The sequence below is a fragment of the Scomber japonicus genome, chromosome 22 (genome assembly GCF_027409825.1).
Source record: "Scomber japonicus isolate fScoJap1 chromosome 22, fScoJap1.pri, whole genome shotgun sequence".
In the NCBI taxonomy this organism is placed as follows: Eukaryota; Metazoa; Chordata; class Actinopteri; order Scombriformes; family Scombridae; genus Scomber; species Scomber japonicus.
In genome coordinates, this window is record NC_070599.1 from 17952116 (window position 1) to 17968468 (window position 16353).

Below are 16353 nucleotides of genomic sequence, written 5' to 3' on the forward strand. Positions count from 1 at the left end.
CAGGTCAGAAACAGCACCCAACCCCCCCACCCCACTCCCCCCACAAGAAGTAGGGTGTCATTTCAGACACTGCACCGGTCCAAAATAAGCTGCTAAGAAACAAAGAGCTGGATCCTACAGGAGGGAGGAGGGAGGAGAGGAGGGGGCAGGAGGTGGTGAGCAGGATGCTGTGAGAAGTTAGAACCTCTGAGAGGCGGGAAAAGAGGAGACGTCCCCGTCACAGGAGTCATTGAAGAGGAGGGATGTGGATTTTTTTTTTAAATTTCCAGGTTATGCAAATCAAGCTCCTGCTTTGGTTTTTCAGCTTTTTATGACACCTAAAAAAACAGCTGGAATAACTTATTACTAAAATGTATTTAAAATATGAAACTATGAAAAAAAGTATATACATGTATTTGATTTATTTTCTCCTTAAAACATATTCTTCATATTATTCATGATCTTGTGTAAACTTTATTTCTAGAGATCCAATGTTTTAGTCAGATCTGATTTTTCACAGATGAGAAAAACCCCAACTTATCCTGACAAGACTTTTTCTTTTGTACCTGTTCTTGAGTTATAGACAAAAGAGAGAAGTTAGATCAGACTTAGAAATTGGACCTCCAGAAAAAAAACTTTTGGTTTTACTCCTTTTAAAAGGTTAAAATATATGAAAAATGTATGAACTGTGCTATAAAACCTGCTGCTTTTGGATTAATCAATAACAAATTTCACAAAGGCTTTTTATACAAACTTATTTCATCAATCTGAGTATTTCTAAATATGTTTGTGAGATTTTCTGACTCGTGACCAAGGCGTCTCCTCTCCTCTACAGACCCGACCAATCGAGTCTGCCTCTAAGTGAGCAGCGAGTCGCTAAATATCCAGAAAAAATTTGACATTATTTCTGCTGATTCAAGAGCAAGCAGCAAGTCGAGCTAACTGTAAAAATTTAATTTAAAACAAGGGCCAAATGTTGTGCTCTTGAATCCAGGCGTGAATACAGTTTGAGGTCAGGTGACAAGAAGCATCTGAAAAATAAAGAACAGCTGATAGCGGTGAGGGTGAGGAGAAGCTGTTTATCTGCTACAAAGCTGGAAGAGAGCGAGAGCTGGGTCCAAAAAGCTTCAGGTGTGGTTTATTTTAATACTGTCAGGTGGATTCAGGTGCTGTTAATTGATTAAACGTCCGAAATAGAGAATAAACAAAGGTTTGAACCCAGGTCTGGATGAGAGGAGCTGGAGGTTCGGGGATTAGAGCTACAGCTACTGAGCGGTGGGAAACACTGGTGGGACGTCACAAAGATCAGACCCGGGTTCCACCGCTTGGGACACCAGGTACAGATCAGAGTGTATCAGGGGTGAAGGGTCAGAGGTCACGAGCAGGAGAGGGGAGGGGAGGTGGAGACAATGTTTCCTGAAAGCCAGCAGTGTCTAGTCCTGGTTTATGTTTTTATTCTGAGTAATGACTGGAAACTTTAACCAGAAAGGGGAAATTAGTGTTGATTAGAGCACCTTGTTTATTTTTAAATGTTAACTAGGATTTAACTTAAGACCAGTTTTAACTGAAATAAAGTGTTAGGAGTAGAAACTGTCACAACGAGGAGCCTCATCAGTGGTTCGTAAGGGTCGAGCTGCACCTTAAAAAAAAAATCCTTTGTTTGTCTTCTTCTTTGGTGTAGAATAAAGGTAAAAAGAACAAAACATTAATTCAACTTTAAATATTTGTATTATTTGGTCTGCACGGCTGTAAAGAAAGTGAATAAATGTCTAAAAGTGTAAATGCTTCAGTCGGTGTTGAGCTTTATGTGCAAAATGAAGCGTGCATGCTGAGTCACCTTATATGTGGGTAACTCTACAGGTGCATCTAGAGCTTAATTAAACACTTGTGAAGCCACCTGCCTGCAGATCAGGTGATTTTAACACATTAGGATGATATAATTTCACAGCATCAACACATTATCATACACATGCTGTATATATATATATATATATATATATATATATATCAGTATGTACGTATATGTCTGTGCAGCCCTCTAGTGTCAACAATAGATTAAAAATAATATTTAAAATCCAGATCTTTCTTTACTGTACTGAAAAAAACCTCCTTATAATCTTGTGAGATTTAATATTTAAGTCTTTGGCTCATTTTCCTTCCAATAAAAATCAGCTTCTTCTGTATTTTCCAGAATGACTCAGCAACCATCAGACAAACAGGATGAATAACTCATTTCAGTCTGAGTTGGCCGACAGAGAGACAGTAACTGTATTTGCCTGCTGAGCATCAAACCAAACTGACAGAGACACTGAAAGGTTTCTGTTGTGTATAATAAACCAAAAGAAATCTAATGACTCATGAAACAACTCATGACTTTTTCATTTTTGTCAAATGCTTAAATTTCACCAGACCTGTTAAATTATTAATTTTAAATGTGCTAAAAATCCTGGTTTGCTTCGCCTGCTGAGAGCTCAAAAGACATTCAAACTGTGACGATGTGTCTCGAGCAAACAGCCGCTTTTTAAAAAGTTAAAAGGACAACAAGTTAAAACCATCATTTTAGAAAGCTAAAGCATTATCACACTGGTTATGTTAAAAATCTACCTGACCATCTATTTATCACATGTATTATTATTCATCAGAAGTTAAATGTTCTACACATGTGGCATTTGGCTTTTGTTATAATTATAAAAAAGTTGCTTGAACTTTATTTAAAAGCTATTCGAACGCAGACTTGTATGAGCCGAGGCCCTGCAGGTTTCCAGTGGAATAAAAACATGTTTATTCTCAGAGAAGACACGGCTGGCTCAGAGAGAAAAACATTGGCGGGTTAACGAGTGCCATTAGTAAATAATACTTGATCAAGGTCACGTTATCACCACACGCTCACTAGCGAAGTCACTACGACACTACTTGCACCAGTCATCACAACAACGTCACTCCATCACAGCGCTCACTGCTCACTACACAATGAGGGAGAGATGAGGATGAATCATATCACTACAGATTTTATCCCTCCCTTATATTCAAATTAAAAAAAACACCCTCTAACATATTAAAACAACGGAAGTCCGCTTTCCCAAGGCGGCTAGCTACTCGCCAAGGTGTTGTTATGGTGACGAGTCAGATGTCGTCAATCTGTGGAGACCCAGGGCGAAAACGGTGGGGTCGAGAGGGGAAGGAATTAAAAAACACAAAAAAAGGGGAAAAAACATTTGTTAATGACGGTAGAAAATTGAAGGGGGAGAACTTTTCAAAATAAAATGACTACTGATGTGAGAGGAAGATGGAGACACAGACATTCAACAGGCATCATGGTTACATGACTGCACACACATGCTGAGGGTTTAAATGTACTGTTGTATCCTCTGACGGCTTTACAGACTAAAATAATCTGAATTCTACCAAAATACTAAACACTAGAAATCAGAAAATAATAATGAAATAGCTTGATGGACATTTTATCTGCAGTAGGTGCTAACATGATGCAGCAGTAAGCAGAGCTACAGTAGCTACAGATGAAGAGTGATGAAGATGAGCTTCTCTGAATGTACTGAGGCCTTTTCAGACATGCAACACTGCTGGCTTCATCCATCTGGCATTAACGTTACTGTTCTATAATTGTTATATTAAATAGATGTGTGTGTTATATGTTTTAAGTAACTTCTTACAGGCTGCATCAGGTACGGATTTGCAGCTTATTTTGTGGTTGATGTTTATTTCTCTTTCTATGGGATGCGAGTGAATTGCTGTGAGGTTGCAGGTTGAAAAATTTGAATTTTAGATGAATTATGGCAAATTTCTTGGATAAACTCAATAATAATATGCCAAAAACCTGACAGTGATGATGATGGTGCAGTTTGATCTCAAATGTTATCTTATAATTAAGTCATCTACTTTGTTACATGTCTTCCAAATAACATTATATTTAGATTTTATCCTTCCTTCGTTTTATTTGGATTTTATGTTACTTTAATCTACTCTTGTTATATTTTAGTTTGTTGATGATTAATTATTATTAACAAATATTGTAAATGTTTTAATAAAATGAGACTAAAATGACTACAACACATTTTTATACATGGTGCTATATACTGATCCAACTACAAGCTGGCTCATTAAACTGATATTTTCTTTGCACATATCATACAATAGTTACGGTAAATGACAGATTGAATACAGCGATTTTAACGTGGTGAACAATTGATTTTTTGTGCTTTAGTTACCTTTATGTTAATGTGACGGTATTAACTGAGACTTCAGCTGTGTTTTAGGAGTTTAGGAAATATTAAAAAGTCCTCCCTCGTGTCAGGACTTTTATAAAATATTAAACTGCCAGCATGTTAACTTAATGAAGCACATGTCTGAAAGGGGCTCTACAGTGATGTGGGTGACAGTTCCCATGAAGGTCCGATATTACAGGACCCACGAAACACACAAAAAAAGCTTGTCTATATACAATGACATCAAAACTGCAACAGCTGTCATTGATGAAGATGGAGATCAGATGTCGTCTATCTACAGATGTTTGTTTTGGGTTTTTTTAATTCTAAAAATGAACGACTCTATAGAGGTGAATCCACACCCGACCAACCCACGGACAACAGAGTGCGTACAATAAGTGAGAGAAGAAGAAGAAAAAGGAGGAGGCTTATAATGTTTAGCCGGGAACTGTCAACAGTTTTTCACACCCAGTTTCATGCATCCCTCCTAAGAGGCGGAGCCTAAGAGACAGGTGCCAAAGTGTATGTGGTGGTGGAGGGTGGTAGGGGGTCACGTGTGTAAAGGGGCGCGGCTAGTCACCAGGGGCTCCGTGTGCTGCTTGAGCTCCTCCAGATGCTCTAATATATTCTTCTTTGTGATGATGCCCAACACAATCCTGAAACACACATCCATTACTCGGAAAACTGCCCAAAATAAACAACAACAGAATAAACAAAAAAAAAACATCAAACAGAAGAGAGACAGAGAGAGAACAAACAGCAGCAGCACAAAACATACATAACAGGGTTTAACTTAAAATATTAAAACAGATTAACAGAAAATTTAAACTCAAAATCACACAACTCAACACAAAACACTGGATAAAAACTTAACTTAAAGCAAATTAACTTAAAATGTGTTACGATGGGTAGTGACTCTACTCTAATGAATATAAACTAATATGACTTTATACAATATTCAGAATTTAAGTAAATAAAGATGTAAATTATAAAATAGTAGTGTAAGTAATGTTTAAGGATAATATTGGTAATGTCTTATACTATTTTATATTTTTCATTAAGTTAAGAAATCTAAAGAAAAGACCAAAACAAACTGGTTTTGTCTGATTTACCTTATTATCTCTTAGAGCTCCATCATCACTGTTTAAAAACTATTAAAACTACATTTTACCAGGTGACATGTTTCTTAATCACAAATGGTCATTAGAGACCCACATACACCTTCCTGCTGCTATAAATACTCACTAGCATGCTAAACGTGCATTAATCGTAGCTGAAAATAGTCCCCAATTACTGCACTGTTTAATATTTGAGCAACATGTGATTAAAAAACTACTTTTATTAATTCCTTTTTCCCCTTTAAAAAAAGTGAAACTACATATTTATTACCTGCTTTTAAATATCTCCCTCTTCCATGAGAATAAATGAATCAAAAGATGGAGCACATTATTAGTTTTGGGTCTTTTCATGAGGTTTTTTGCTAATGATAAGAAAAGAAATGAGATCTAATAAAAATAGATATAAATAAAAATGCAAATAAAAACAACGCTGCTGCACAGTTCCTCTCTGGTGATTGTCACAGCAAAACTAAATTAACTGTATATTGAGATTGAGGAGTCTATTAGCATCGATCTCTCCTGTAACTCCTACATCCCGCCAGCAGGTGTCTCACTGTAAAATCCCATTCTGTTATATCAAGACTACACAGACTTCCTGAGAACGAGGGCCGAACAGATCATGAGACGTTTATTATCATTAACTATAAGCTGAACAACGCTCGTCATTGTTCTAAATTAACTGTTCAAAAATCTCAAAGGGAGCAAAAACTGTTTCACGACACACATCGACTGCTGCTTCTGACTGACTGTATTTCCCCAGCAGGATACCTGTTATGTAGTTTTTTGGTTAGTTTCAGCAGCTCCGTCTCTTCTACTGAGGAGACTTTCTGTTATTGTTGAGTAGGAGGGTGAGGGAAGTGCAGCACAGCGGTTGGGCCAGGCCATGCAGATTACAGGGTAGATCCAGGGATCAAAAAGGGCTCATGCAACACCGGACAGTGTGTACATGTGTATGTGCAATGTTTGTCGACCCCAGGCAGAACAAAGATTAATCCTCTGTTCTTTCAGCACATCTTTGATCCCAAGACAAGTTGTCTTTAACTTCCTACTTACCCGTTGTGAGTGACCAAGCACTGACGCAGCCCCAGCTTTCTGAAGATGTCCACCACGATCTCCATGGGGGTGTGGTCGGTGACGGTGAAGGGGCTCATGTCCAGGATGGAGCGCAGCTTGAGGGGACGAGGGCTGTCAGCGGGTAGGGTGGGTGCATGCTGGGTGAAGTAAACCCTGGAGTTTAACATGATGCCCTCCTGCTTACGACGGGCATTTTCTGTCAGGAGAGGAACAGAAAGAGATCAATTTAAGAGACTTAAACTAGTAAAAGTTATGCCAACTCAAAAAGAGCCGTGCACAAATTCTCTCTTTAGACCTGTTACAAACTTCCCCGACCTTTAAGACTTAACTCAGATTTAGTTTTTGCTTTATGTTATTTTGTTTAATCAAGATAACACCTTCCAATCCTGCTCAAGGACACTTAAATATGGGAAAATTAAAATAACTTGGGCACCAGGTTAAACACCATTTTAGTGCTGTGTAACTGTTGAAATGTCATTACCTATAGCGATAGTGATGTCCCTGCGCAGAGCGAAGCCCACCAGTCTCTGGGACTCCTTGGACACTATCACAGGGAAACCATTATAACTGGTTTCATTGATGACGCTCTGCAGCTCCTCCACAGTTAGGTCATCCTGCGTCAGCACCGCTAACGGTGGGTCGCTGCGTCGTGGCCTCATCACCTCCCTGGCCAGCGTAGTGTGTGTGAACTCCTCCTTGGCGTCCAGGAAGGGGTATCCGTTGAGACGGATGTGGGCTTCGTAGATTCCCTCACGGCCAAAGGCATCTCCCACCCATTTGCTGGTCATGACGGCAGCCATGAGAGGGACGATGTACTCCAAACCGCCAGTCAGCTCAAAGACTATGACGACCAGGGAGACGGTCATACGGGTCACACCACCTACAGAGGGAGGAAAGGAGGAAAATAACACATTAGACGAAGTTAACGCACATGGAGACACAGAAAGACAGATCCTGGCTTTAAGAAACACAAGTTGTATATTTACATGTTGTGCATAAAATAGAGAGAGAGGGGAGGCAAAAGTGAAGACTGAACATTTAGTTGCCTCAAAAATGACACCAGGGGGAGCCACTGAAAAAAAAACATACATCCTGGGTCTCAATGAAAACCAACTTATATATGTCAGTTTTCTTTTAACCAAGTGACAGTAACTTCATGGTATATTTTCATGTTTCACTTTCTGGAAAATTGGAAGAGTAATAAAAAATATACTGGAACTTTAAATCTTGTAGGTTATACTATATATTTCTGCTAAGGGGTGAATCAATATAGTATGTGCATGTTGTAGAAATTAATATATAGATTTATAGGACCAGCATGTAAGACTATGGGGGATCTATTGGCAAGAATTGAATTGAATAGTCATTCAGTATGTTTACGTTAGCCTAGACTGAGTCTTTATATCTACAGAGGGAGCTGGCCCTCTTCAACAGAGCCCATTATATGTTGCACCACCATGTGTCTACAGTAGCCCAGAACAGACAAACCAAACACTGGCTCTAGAGAGGAACTTTGGCAAGTTTCATGTCCATCATAGGTTTTCCTACATGCTTATGGAGTATTCAGTGTGTTGCAATCTGTAACCTCACCACTAAATGCCACTAAATCCAACACACTGTTCCATAATAATTAATCTTTTATTTATTGTTATTTTTTTAGGTATACCTCCAACATCTTGTAACTGGGAATGGGGAAATATGGATAAAATCTTATATCATCATGAAAGTAGTTTTATATCTCAATATATTGTGATTCAGTAAACCTCTGAAAATTCAATTGAGAAACATTTTATTGTTAAAAATAACTTGATTGGAATGTATTTTTTGTGATATAAATAAAATACATACCTTAAAAATCATCTAATTCAAGCCAAAACCCTACAGAGCAGTCCAGATCACTGATTTGCAACAATTTCCCAAATGCTCCAGATGTTAAAGGGATAGTTGTGTTAACAGTAAAGCAAAAAACATCTACCAATGTCCATTTCTTGTTGACTCACCCAGACATGCTGCAGCCCCCACCATAGCATAGAGCCCTGGAGTGATGCAGTCAGCGCCCACCTCGCACCACTCTTTGAACAGGAACCAGTCATGGTGGTAATAGGCCAGCTGCTCCACAGCGATGCCAACGATTCGCCCTGCGATCGCCCCGATGGCCATGCTGGGGATGAACAAGCCCGACGGTACCTACAGACCCAACACAGACTGGTGTTAGTGTTTGATTAAAATAAATATGAAGAACAATCTGCCCTGTAAGTAGAGGATCACCTTCAGTCCAAAGGTGAATATGGTCATGATGATTTTAAAGATGAGCGCCAGGCAGAGCTGCCACATGGCAGCGTAGACACCGGACCCTGCTGGTCGGTTGGGGTTGTCAGTGAAGGCCTTACTGCCGTTCATCTGGCTGCGGTACTGACAGAGCTGTGAGGACTCCAGCGGACCGCAGTCAGTGAACAGCTCCTTTATCAGCTCACTGGTGTTCTGACGTGTGTATGGGTTTGGGAAAGCAACTACAGCTGTGATGGCCGCCACCAGGATCACCTCCAACACTGGGTACTTTCCTGAAGGAAAAAGGGAAAACAGAACATGTCAGACTAAATACCGCAATAACACTTAGGGGAGTAAAGATAATTGAAACAATCACGCTACTATTCTAAAATGTTTAATTTCCACCTCTACAATAGCTTGACAGTGATCTTCCAGACAATCTCATCAACAAAAATGTTGGAACCAAATCAAAATACTTGCCGAAGCGAGTCGACTTGCGCCGTCTGCACCATGCAATGTTGGCTCGGATGAAGAAGGCGCCCCATAGACCCCCGAACACTCCCAGAAGGATGAAAGGTAGGAGCTCAAACAGGTACCACGGCGTGTGGTACTCCACGTAGAACAGCACCAGACGGCTGTTACCAAACGGGTTAATGGAGCGCAGCACGAAGGCCGCCACCAGGGCAGCGAAGAAGGAGCGCCACAGCGTCTTTAGAGGGAAGTAGTAACTCACCTGAAGAGGAAAGAGGAGAAGATAGAAGACTTGCTATAGTTGAAAGGTTGAATCCATTATCCTCCTACTGAAGCACTACATTGGGATTTTGAAATTATTCCTCATCATTTAAAAATGTCTGCAGCAATTAAAATGAAGACACAATGTCAATTCATGTGCTGTACCTCCTCCAAGCTGAAGAGAACTCCTCCGATTGGTGCTCCAAAAGCCACGGACACCCCAGCTGCCGACGCAGCAGAGAGGACCTGAGTGACAAAGACAAACACACCTGAGTTAAAGGTCTCTAAAACAGTCTATAATCTATGAATGTAATCAAAAAACTACAGAATATGTGTGGTCATATATTTATATTACTGGTAGAGACAAAACAGATTCAAAACTTGTGTAATGAATCATCTGTATCTTAAAAGGCGAAATGCAACATTTCAGTTTTTCTTTGCTGTAATGTTAAGCGTAACCTCTTCTCTCTCACCTCTCGTTTCTTGGCCTCATTCTTGCTGTATTTGGGGAAGAGGTAGGAGAAGATATTCCCACAGCAGCAGGCCACATGGACCAGGGGGCCCTCCTTCCCCAGGCTGAGGCCAGACGCCACAGCCAGCACCAGAGTGATGGTTTTAATCATCAGTGTCCACTTGCCCAGATAGCCACGGATGATAAACCCACTCAGGATGGTCTTGATCTGAGGGAGAGGAAGAGGAGAAATGCAAAGGTTAAAGGTCTTTTTTTATCCTTCAAATTAAGGCATCCTTTCAGTTTTTATATGCTTAAAAAAACTGTTTCGAGTTTCATTTTCAATCTTTCTGAGAAAATCCACCCAAACTTTGCTTTAGCTGCATCTCTGCCTGATCTTTTCCTTTATTCTGCTATTGTCAACATGCTCAAAGTCACAGACCGCTACATGCTTTCCCTGGCAATGCAGTTCCCATGGCAACAAAGAGATAATTTTTCTTTTAGAAAGCTCAGAGCGCTCACCTCAAAATGCCTTTTTTCCCTTTTTTTTTTCACAGCATGGCCAAAAATGCCGCATCTCCCTGCTGCTCTTAAATTAACAATTTTAAGGCACTTGAAGGCATTAAAAGGAAACCCATGAGCATGAAAGCACACTGTGTGCATGTGTGTCCCTGAGAGTGCACATAACCAATTAAACCACTTTCATGGAGAGTTAGAGGCGGATGCAGAGGCTTGAAGACTTTTCCATTTCATTTACTGCTCTAAGCTTCTGACACCCGCAGACAATCGATCAGACGTGAGGAAAGAACCGAGAGATAAAACAGAACATTTGTAGTCTGCAGAAATCCCACACAAGCTCCTTCACTCGGTGTGTAGCCAACTCTGAAACCCAGCGAGAGGAAAGACACTCACAGAGATAGCCTGCTAACCGCAATATGTTGATAAAAAAAAAATGCTCTGTGGTAAAAAACATTTTTGGGTTATACAATGTTGCTTAAAAACCAACTTGTTTCCCACGAGAACGTCAATTGCATTGAATGACAAGTTTGTGCAAGTTCATTTTCATACGGTACCGTTTCCTAAAGCACCATTTTCCTCACCTCAGGGATCCCAGAGCCGCAGGCGTAGGGTGCAAACACCTTGACCAGACAGACAGCCAGGAAGGCGAAGGACAGAGCCCAGTAGATGTACATGAAGTAGTTCATAATGTACGAGCCCGGACCCTGCAGAGCGGCAAGAAAGAAGGAAGAAGTGAAATAGTGAAACTAACTGGCGACAAAAATCTAATTATACATACAATGTGTGAATGAGTCACGTGTGTTGTGCGTTGTAAGGGTCTTAATTATCTCTAAACTGTCTCCTTCACTGTCCACATCTTTCTCTACTATGACAGAAGTTTCTGTGCCTGTGTTAGTCTACCTCCGCCTGCCCAAGTATTAGCTCAGCCCAGCTCTTCCACTGAGGACACTTGTCCCTCTCAGCAAAGGTGGTCTCATTGGACGTCCAGCAGCACTGCTCGTGGTTGAACCACATGGCGCTCAGACACACGCCCTCCTTCAGGTCGTTCATCCAATCAGCAGCAATGTCAATCAGGCCAGCCAAAGCACCTGGCAGGAGGAAGACGGAGGGAAAGTGGGAAGGAAAAGACGGATGAGGAGGTGAAGGCCGGGTGGAGAGAGGAAGAAGGAGGTAGAAAACAAGAGAAAGGCAGTAGGCAGTTAGCTTGGTGGTTACACTACAAGTGTTATATTTATATGTGCCCGTTATCTTCACACAGGTATTTTTTAATCTAGAGCTTCTTGACTACATCGAAGAGCCAGGTGTTCGAATCCTCTACAGCCATGCTAGCAGAACGGCGTGGTTTGATAGAAGACGACAAACAGACATGTTACAGGCCAGATGAGCCTCTAACAGCCTCGTAAACCAACAGCAGTTTGTGAAATAATCACTGTAGATTCATGTGACAGTGACACAAATGTTCTTTTTTCTTTTTTCACAACTCAGCACAACTTTCAAACTAATGTATTTCAAACAGAAGTATATTTTGTGCCTGCAACATTTTACAACTAATTTATTTCTATCTTAAGTTTGGAGGTGGCTGGTTGGGTAGATAGATAAATACAGACTGCTGTTCACATCCCATTTCCACCACGAATTGGGACATTCATTATGTTGTGGTGTTTATGTTGCCATGACGACAAAGGTTGCATAACTTTGAGGAGGTAATGTGAGCAACTTCATCGTTTAAGTGATCATTTTAACCCAAACCAAGTGTTTTTTGTGCCTAAACATAATCAGACACATTATAGAATAGAATATAAAACTATTTTATAACAAATTAATATTATATTCAAAATATTTATTTTTAATACACATATATTACATAATTATTTCTTCAATGGTGATTGTCCCAAAGTCCTGACTGACAGAAAAAACCTGGTGAAGGCACAAAAGATACTTCCAATTGAAATGCAAGACTTAGTTTGAAAGTCACGCTGAATGTCATGAAAAAAAAGGAAAATTAATCTACATGTACACGAATCTAAAGATTACATTTTGCATAAACCCTCATTTGAGCTGAAACATGTCAACAAGTACCCCAGGTCATTTTCTTCCCCTATGTATCCCAGATCTTACTTTAACTTTACCACGAAAAGCCATTTTATAGAAACTTCACTTTGGTAAAAGGGCCTGTAGATTTTCTGTCCTGTGTTGGTCATACAAACATGAATAATTTATGAGATTTTATGACTTAAGAGGACTGAATTATTTGTGGTGAGGCTCTGTAGGAGAGAGAAAATATGCTTATGAGCAAGTGGGTAAAGCAAAAGACCAAGAGAAAAAGACTGAGTGTGAGCTGCCTTAGGCAAAGCATGTGAGAGTCACCAGCAGAGGAGATAACAGCTCTGTGCTTGTGTGTGCTTGGGTGTGTGTGTGTGTGTGTGTGTGTGTGTGTGTGTTTGTACAGCACGTGTGCATTAGTGTTACCTGAGGCCAAGCCAGTGAGCGTCACCACCAGCCATCCAGACCAGGCATCGTACAGGCTCTTTGTGAACTCCCATGCTGACTCTTTCTTCTTACTGTTTATCTGAACACACACAGAGAGCACACAGGCAACTATTAGCAGAAATATTGAAGCATGAATAACAGGAAATGAAACTAATAAGCTTGAGACTGAAGAGAAAGTGTCATTAGTTGAACTTAAACAGAGGTAGGTCAAAGGTTTATATCTATCCTCCAATGATAAGTATTTCCGTAATCTACTCTGGTGACCTGATTTCCTCTGTTGAGTCAATAAAACAGTTGATTACACCACTTCCTGGAAGGCAGGTGGGACCGTGTTATAAAAGCACAGTTTGAAATCATTCAAATAACATTCAAATTCTCAGAGATATAATTTCCACGAGTTATTCACTGAAACACTTCTAGACAGCAGACTGTGAAACTGTGTCAATATTTGGACTAAAGTGTTGACTGAGAGAGGTTAAGTAAGTGAGGCAGGAAGGAAACAGTTCAATCATGACTTCTTTACAACTTGATTTTTTACAACAGAAGATCTTCGACAAGCGGTGGCTCAAATAATGACAGCTCAGTGGCATTTTCATTGTATTTTCTGCTGATGAAGATTGAGACAAATAATCTGTTACTGCTGCAGGAAATGTAGAAGACAGCTGAGGGTTTTCTTGCTGACTCAAAAAATGCAAAAAAGGAACAGGAAGTAGACTGAGTCAACATGGATCCTTGTGAGCTCTGAGTATCGGTTGAATTTCAAACAAAATAAATATGAGCATCATTTTCAAAAGCCCTTTAACGTTATATCCATGTTTTAAGAGTTCTTCTTGGGTTGCCGAACAGCATCTACAACCCTTCGTCAGACAATGTGATTGGGGTCAGGACTAGCCAGATGTGCTAAAATATGTAATTAGGCATGTTTTTTTAATCTTCAAACAACCACTTCCTTAACTATTAACCTGTACAACATCATGAATGACTTTGAGGTGGTGGAGACAACTGTCTGACAGTGTATCATTACCTCTGTTTGTATTATAAATTGCGTTAAAACAGCAAATACAGTTCTGTATAAACACCACATAGTACTTCATTTGAAGAATACGGAGATCTTTAAAGGTGCAATACCACATTCTTCCCCACTAGATGTTGCACTAGAGCACCAGCATCTCAGACTAAAACAAATGTGTGCAGCGTTTACTAAATTATTGCCAATTTCTTACTGTTTTCAGACACATATATTAATGTACTGTTTAGGTGTAATATGAGAAAGCTTGTGACCTGGCTGCCATGTTAGAAATGGACGTAGACGTGGGAGGACAGGAAGGGATGAATGTTTCTGAATCTCACATATTGCACTTTTAAGATTTGAGGTTTCATTTTACCTTCCGGTGTCTCTCGCGGTCCTTGCACTTCTCGCGGACCCAGTCGATGGTGTGGAAGTCATCGTAGGTCCCCACACCAGGGATGGGCTCCTCTAGGAAGTCCAACAGGTGGGTGGTGCTGCTGGGTGCCCCGCCCCCGTTAGACATGACGTAGTTAGACCCTGAAGAAGAGAGAAAACAGAGATGGTTAACATCAGAAAGTATAATTCTACTTCAATAAAGTAAGATATAATAATGTAACTTCCCTTTAAAGTATATACAAAAACATAAACAGTTCTGGCCTTTTAATTCTCCTTGTTGTTTGGAAAATCATGTATGTCTCTACAGTATATATCAAAGAGAAACAAGTACCACTAAATATTTTTACATTGTCAAAACAACACAAAAACGTTTCAGCCACACATCTGATCCTTATAAATGATCCTGAAAAGTAAAGAGATCTGTCACAGTCCTGCTTGTTGCTGGCTCAACATTAGCGCTACATCTCCTTGATTATCTGGCACACTAGAGACACTGCGGAGCTCACTGCACAGTCACCAGAGATATAATGAGACTGGCGGAAACACAGCCACACTGAGAGAAGCCTGCGAGGCCAGCAGCCCATCAGCAAGTGGAGGTTTATTTGCCCCGCTGAGACTTTTGGTTGAGTAAATATCACTGAAATACCTGGAAGAAATCTTTTATCCACAGTCATACACACAATCACACCTACGCTAGAGCATTCAAGCTTGCAGGTGGATGTGTGTGTCTGCAAATGCTCTCTTATATTTCATTTGAAAACATCTCAGCCTTCTACAAGACCATCTCTAGTCCATTCCCTACAATCCAGACTTGTTATACCTAAAAGTAGATGTACAAATGACACTTGAATTATTTGTTATACCTTCAGTGGCTGCTTTTGCCCTACAAAACACTGCATTATTAGTCAAACAAGGGAAGTGTGAGGTTGTGACGAACAACGCTTTGAGATAAATGCTACATGACATACTGACATGCTGATGTTTAACAGCCTTTCTCCACAAGGCCACAAGACCTCGGCATCACCTCATGAGAACCACCGCCAAGGGGGATGCCAAAAGCGGAAGCACAGCAAGCAAGCACGAATCCGTTAGGGCTAAAGGCTAAACCCAGTCGACCACAATCCCATCAATCTTCCAATAACCCATCAATATACCTCGCAAACATCCCCTCTATCGACAATAAACTAGACTACCCAAAACTACTTCTGACAAACTGATGTGCCCTCATCTTCACCAAGAAGTGGCTGTACGACCACCTTCCAGTCGGACAGGTTTGTTTCATTTTAGGGTAAGGCTGGTGTATGGATGCTAGGAAGGGTCAGTAAACCGCCTAACCACAGCGATACGTTGCTTTTTCACCACGGTAACAAAAACCCCATACTGTCACGATACCATTTGAATACTTCCCTCAATACCCATCATCAAATTCACCGCGACTTCACCACCACAGACGGGTTGTAGCATCACGTCACATTAAATCAAAGGACCCTTGCACTGTCGGCTCTGAGCAAGTCCGTACAAATGGTCATATTTTCTAACTAGGTATTGTTTAACGGGAGACATTTTTGATACTACTTAGTATTGATTTATTTCAGTCGATACTAATCAGCACATGAATGTTCAGCAAATTTCATGGGAATCCATCCAACAGTTGTTAAAGACATCTCACTAAAAACTACAAATGTCAACCTGTATGGTGATGCTTCAAAGGATGCCAACATTTTTAAGGTTTCATCCTCTGGAAACAATGAATGTTGGCACGAACTTTCAAGGAAATTCATTCAGTAGCTGCTGAGATCATTTCAACCTGGATCAAAGTGGCGGATCAAGCGACTAACCATTGATGCCATCCCATTTAAACTACAGTTCGTCTGAATGTGTGATTGTATCCATCTACAGGCTGCAGGACAATGACCTTGTCCAGTCACTTCAAAAAGGACGTAAGATCAGTCACGGCACATTTTCATAATTACAACAACAAAAAAAGAAAAGCAAACATTGTCCAACCGCCCTTCAGATGATCTTCTTGTTAATGCTATAAATACACAAGCACAGTGACTTTGTTTATAACAATGACATGAGATGCTAAATGTC

General features: G+C 40.3%; 2 protein-coding genes across 2 annotated transcripts in view; one reads left to right on the top strand and one right to left on the bottom strand.

Moving 5' to 3' along the window:
• The window catches only part of aadat (aminoadipate aminotransferase), a 42266-nt gene extending 29432 nt beyond the window's left edge, over positions 1–12834 (top strand). Inside the window, exon 15 of the mRNA XM_053343530.1 lies at positions 12824–12834. The gene's annotated coding sequence lies outside the window, so the exon portion shown is untranslated. The remainder of the gene's footprint in view (positions 1–12823) is intronic.
• clcn3 (chloride channel 3) overlaps positions 1–16353 on the bottom strand; it is a 248766-nt gene that overhangs the window by 225361 nt on the left and 7052 nt on the right. Inside the window, exons 2-13 of the mRNA XM_053343551.1 lie at positions 14240–14400; positions 12834–12933; positions 11265–11452; positions 10946–11068; positions 9868–10074; positions 9560–9640; positions 9149–9395; positions 8663–8955; positions 8395–8581; positions 6876–7274; positions 6374–6590; positions 4783–4858 (exon numbers count right to left, since the gene is read on the bottom strand). Of these exons, the coding sequence (XP_053199526.1) occupies positions 4783–4858; positions 6374–6590; positions 6876–7274; positions 8395–8581; positions 8663–8955; positions 9149–9395; positions 9560–9640; positions 9868–10074; positions 10946–11068; positions 11265–11452; positions 12834–12933; positions 14240–14400 (2279 nt within the window). The remainder of the gene's footprint in view (positions 1–4782; positions 4859–6373; positions 6591–6875; positions 7275–8394; positions 8582–8662; positions 8956–9148; positions 9396–9559; positions 9641–9867; positions 10075–10945; positions 11069–11264; positions 11453–12833; positions 12934–14239; positions 14401–16353) is intronic.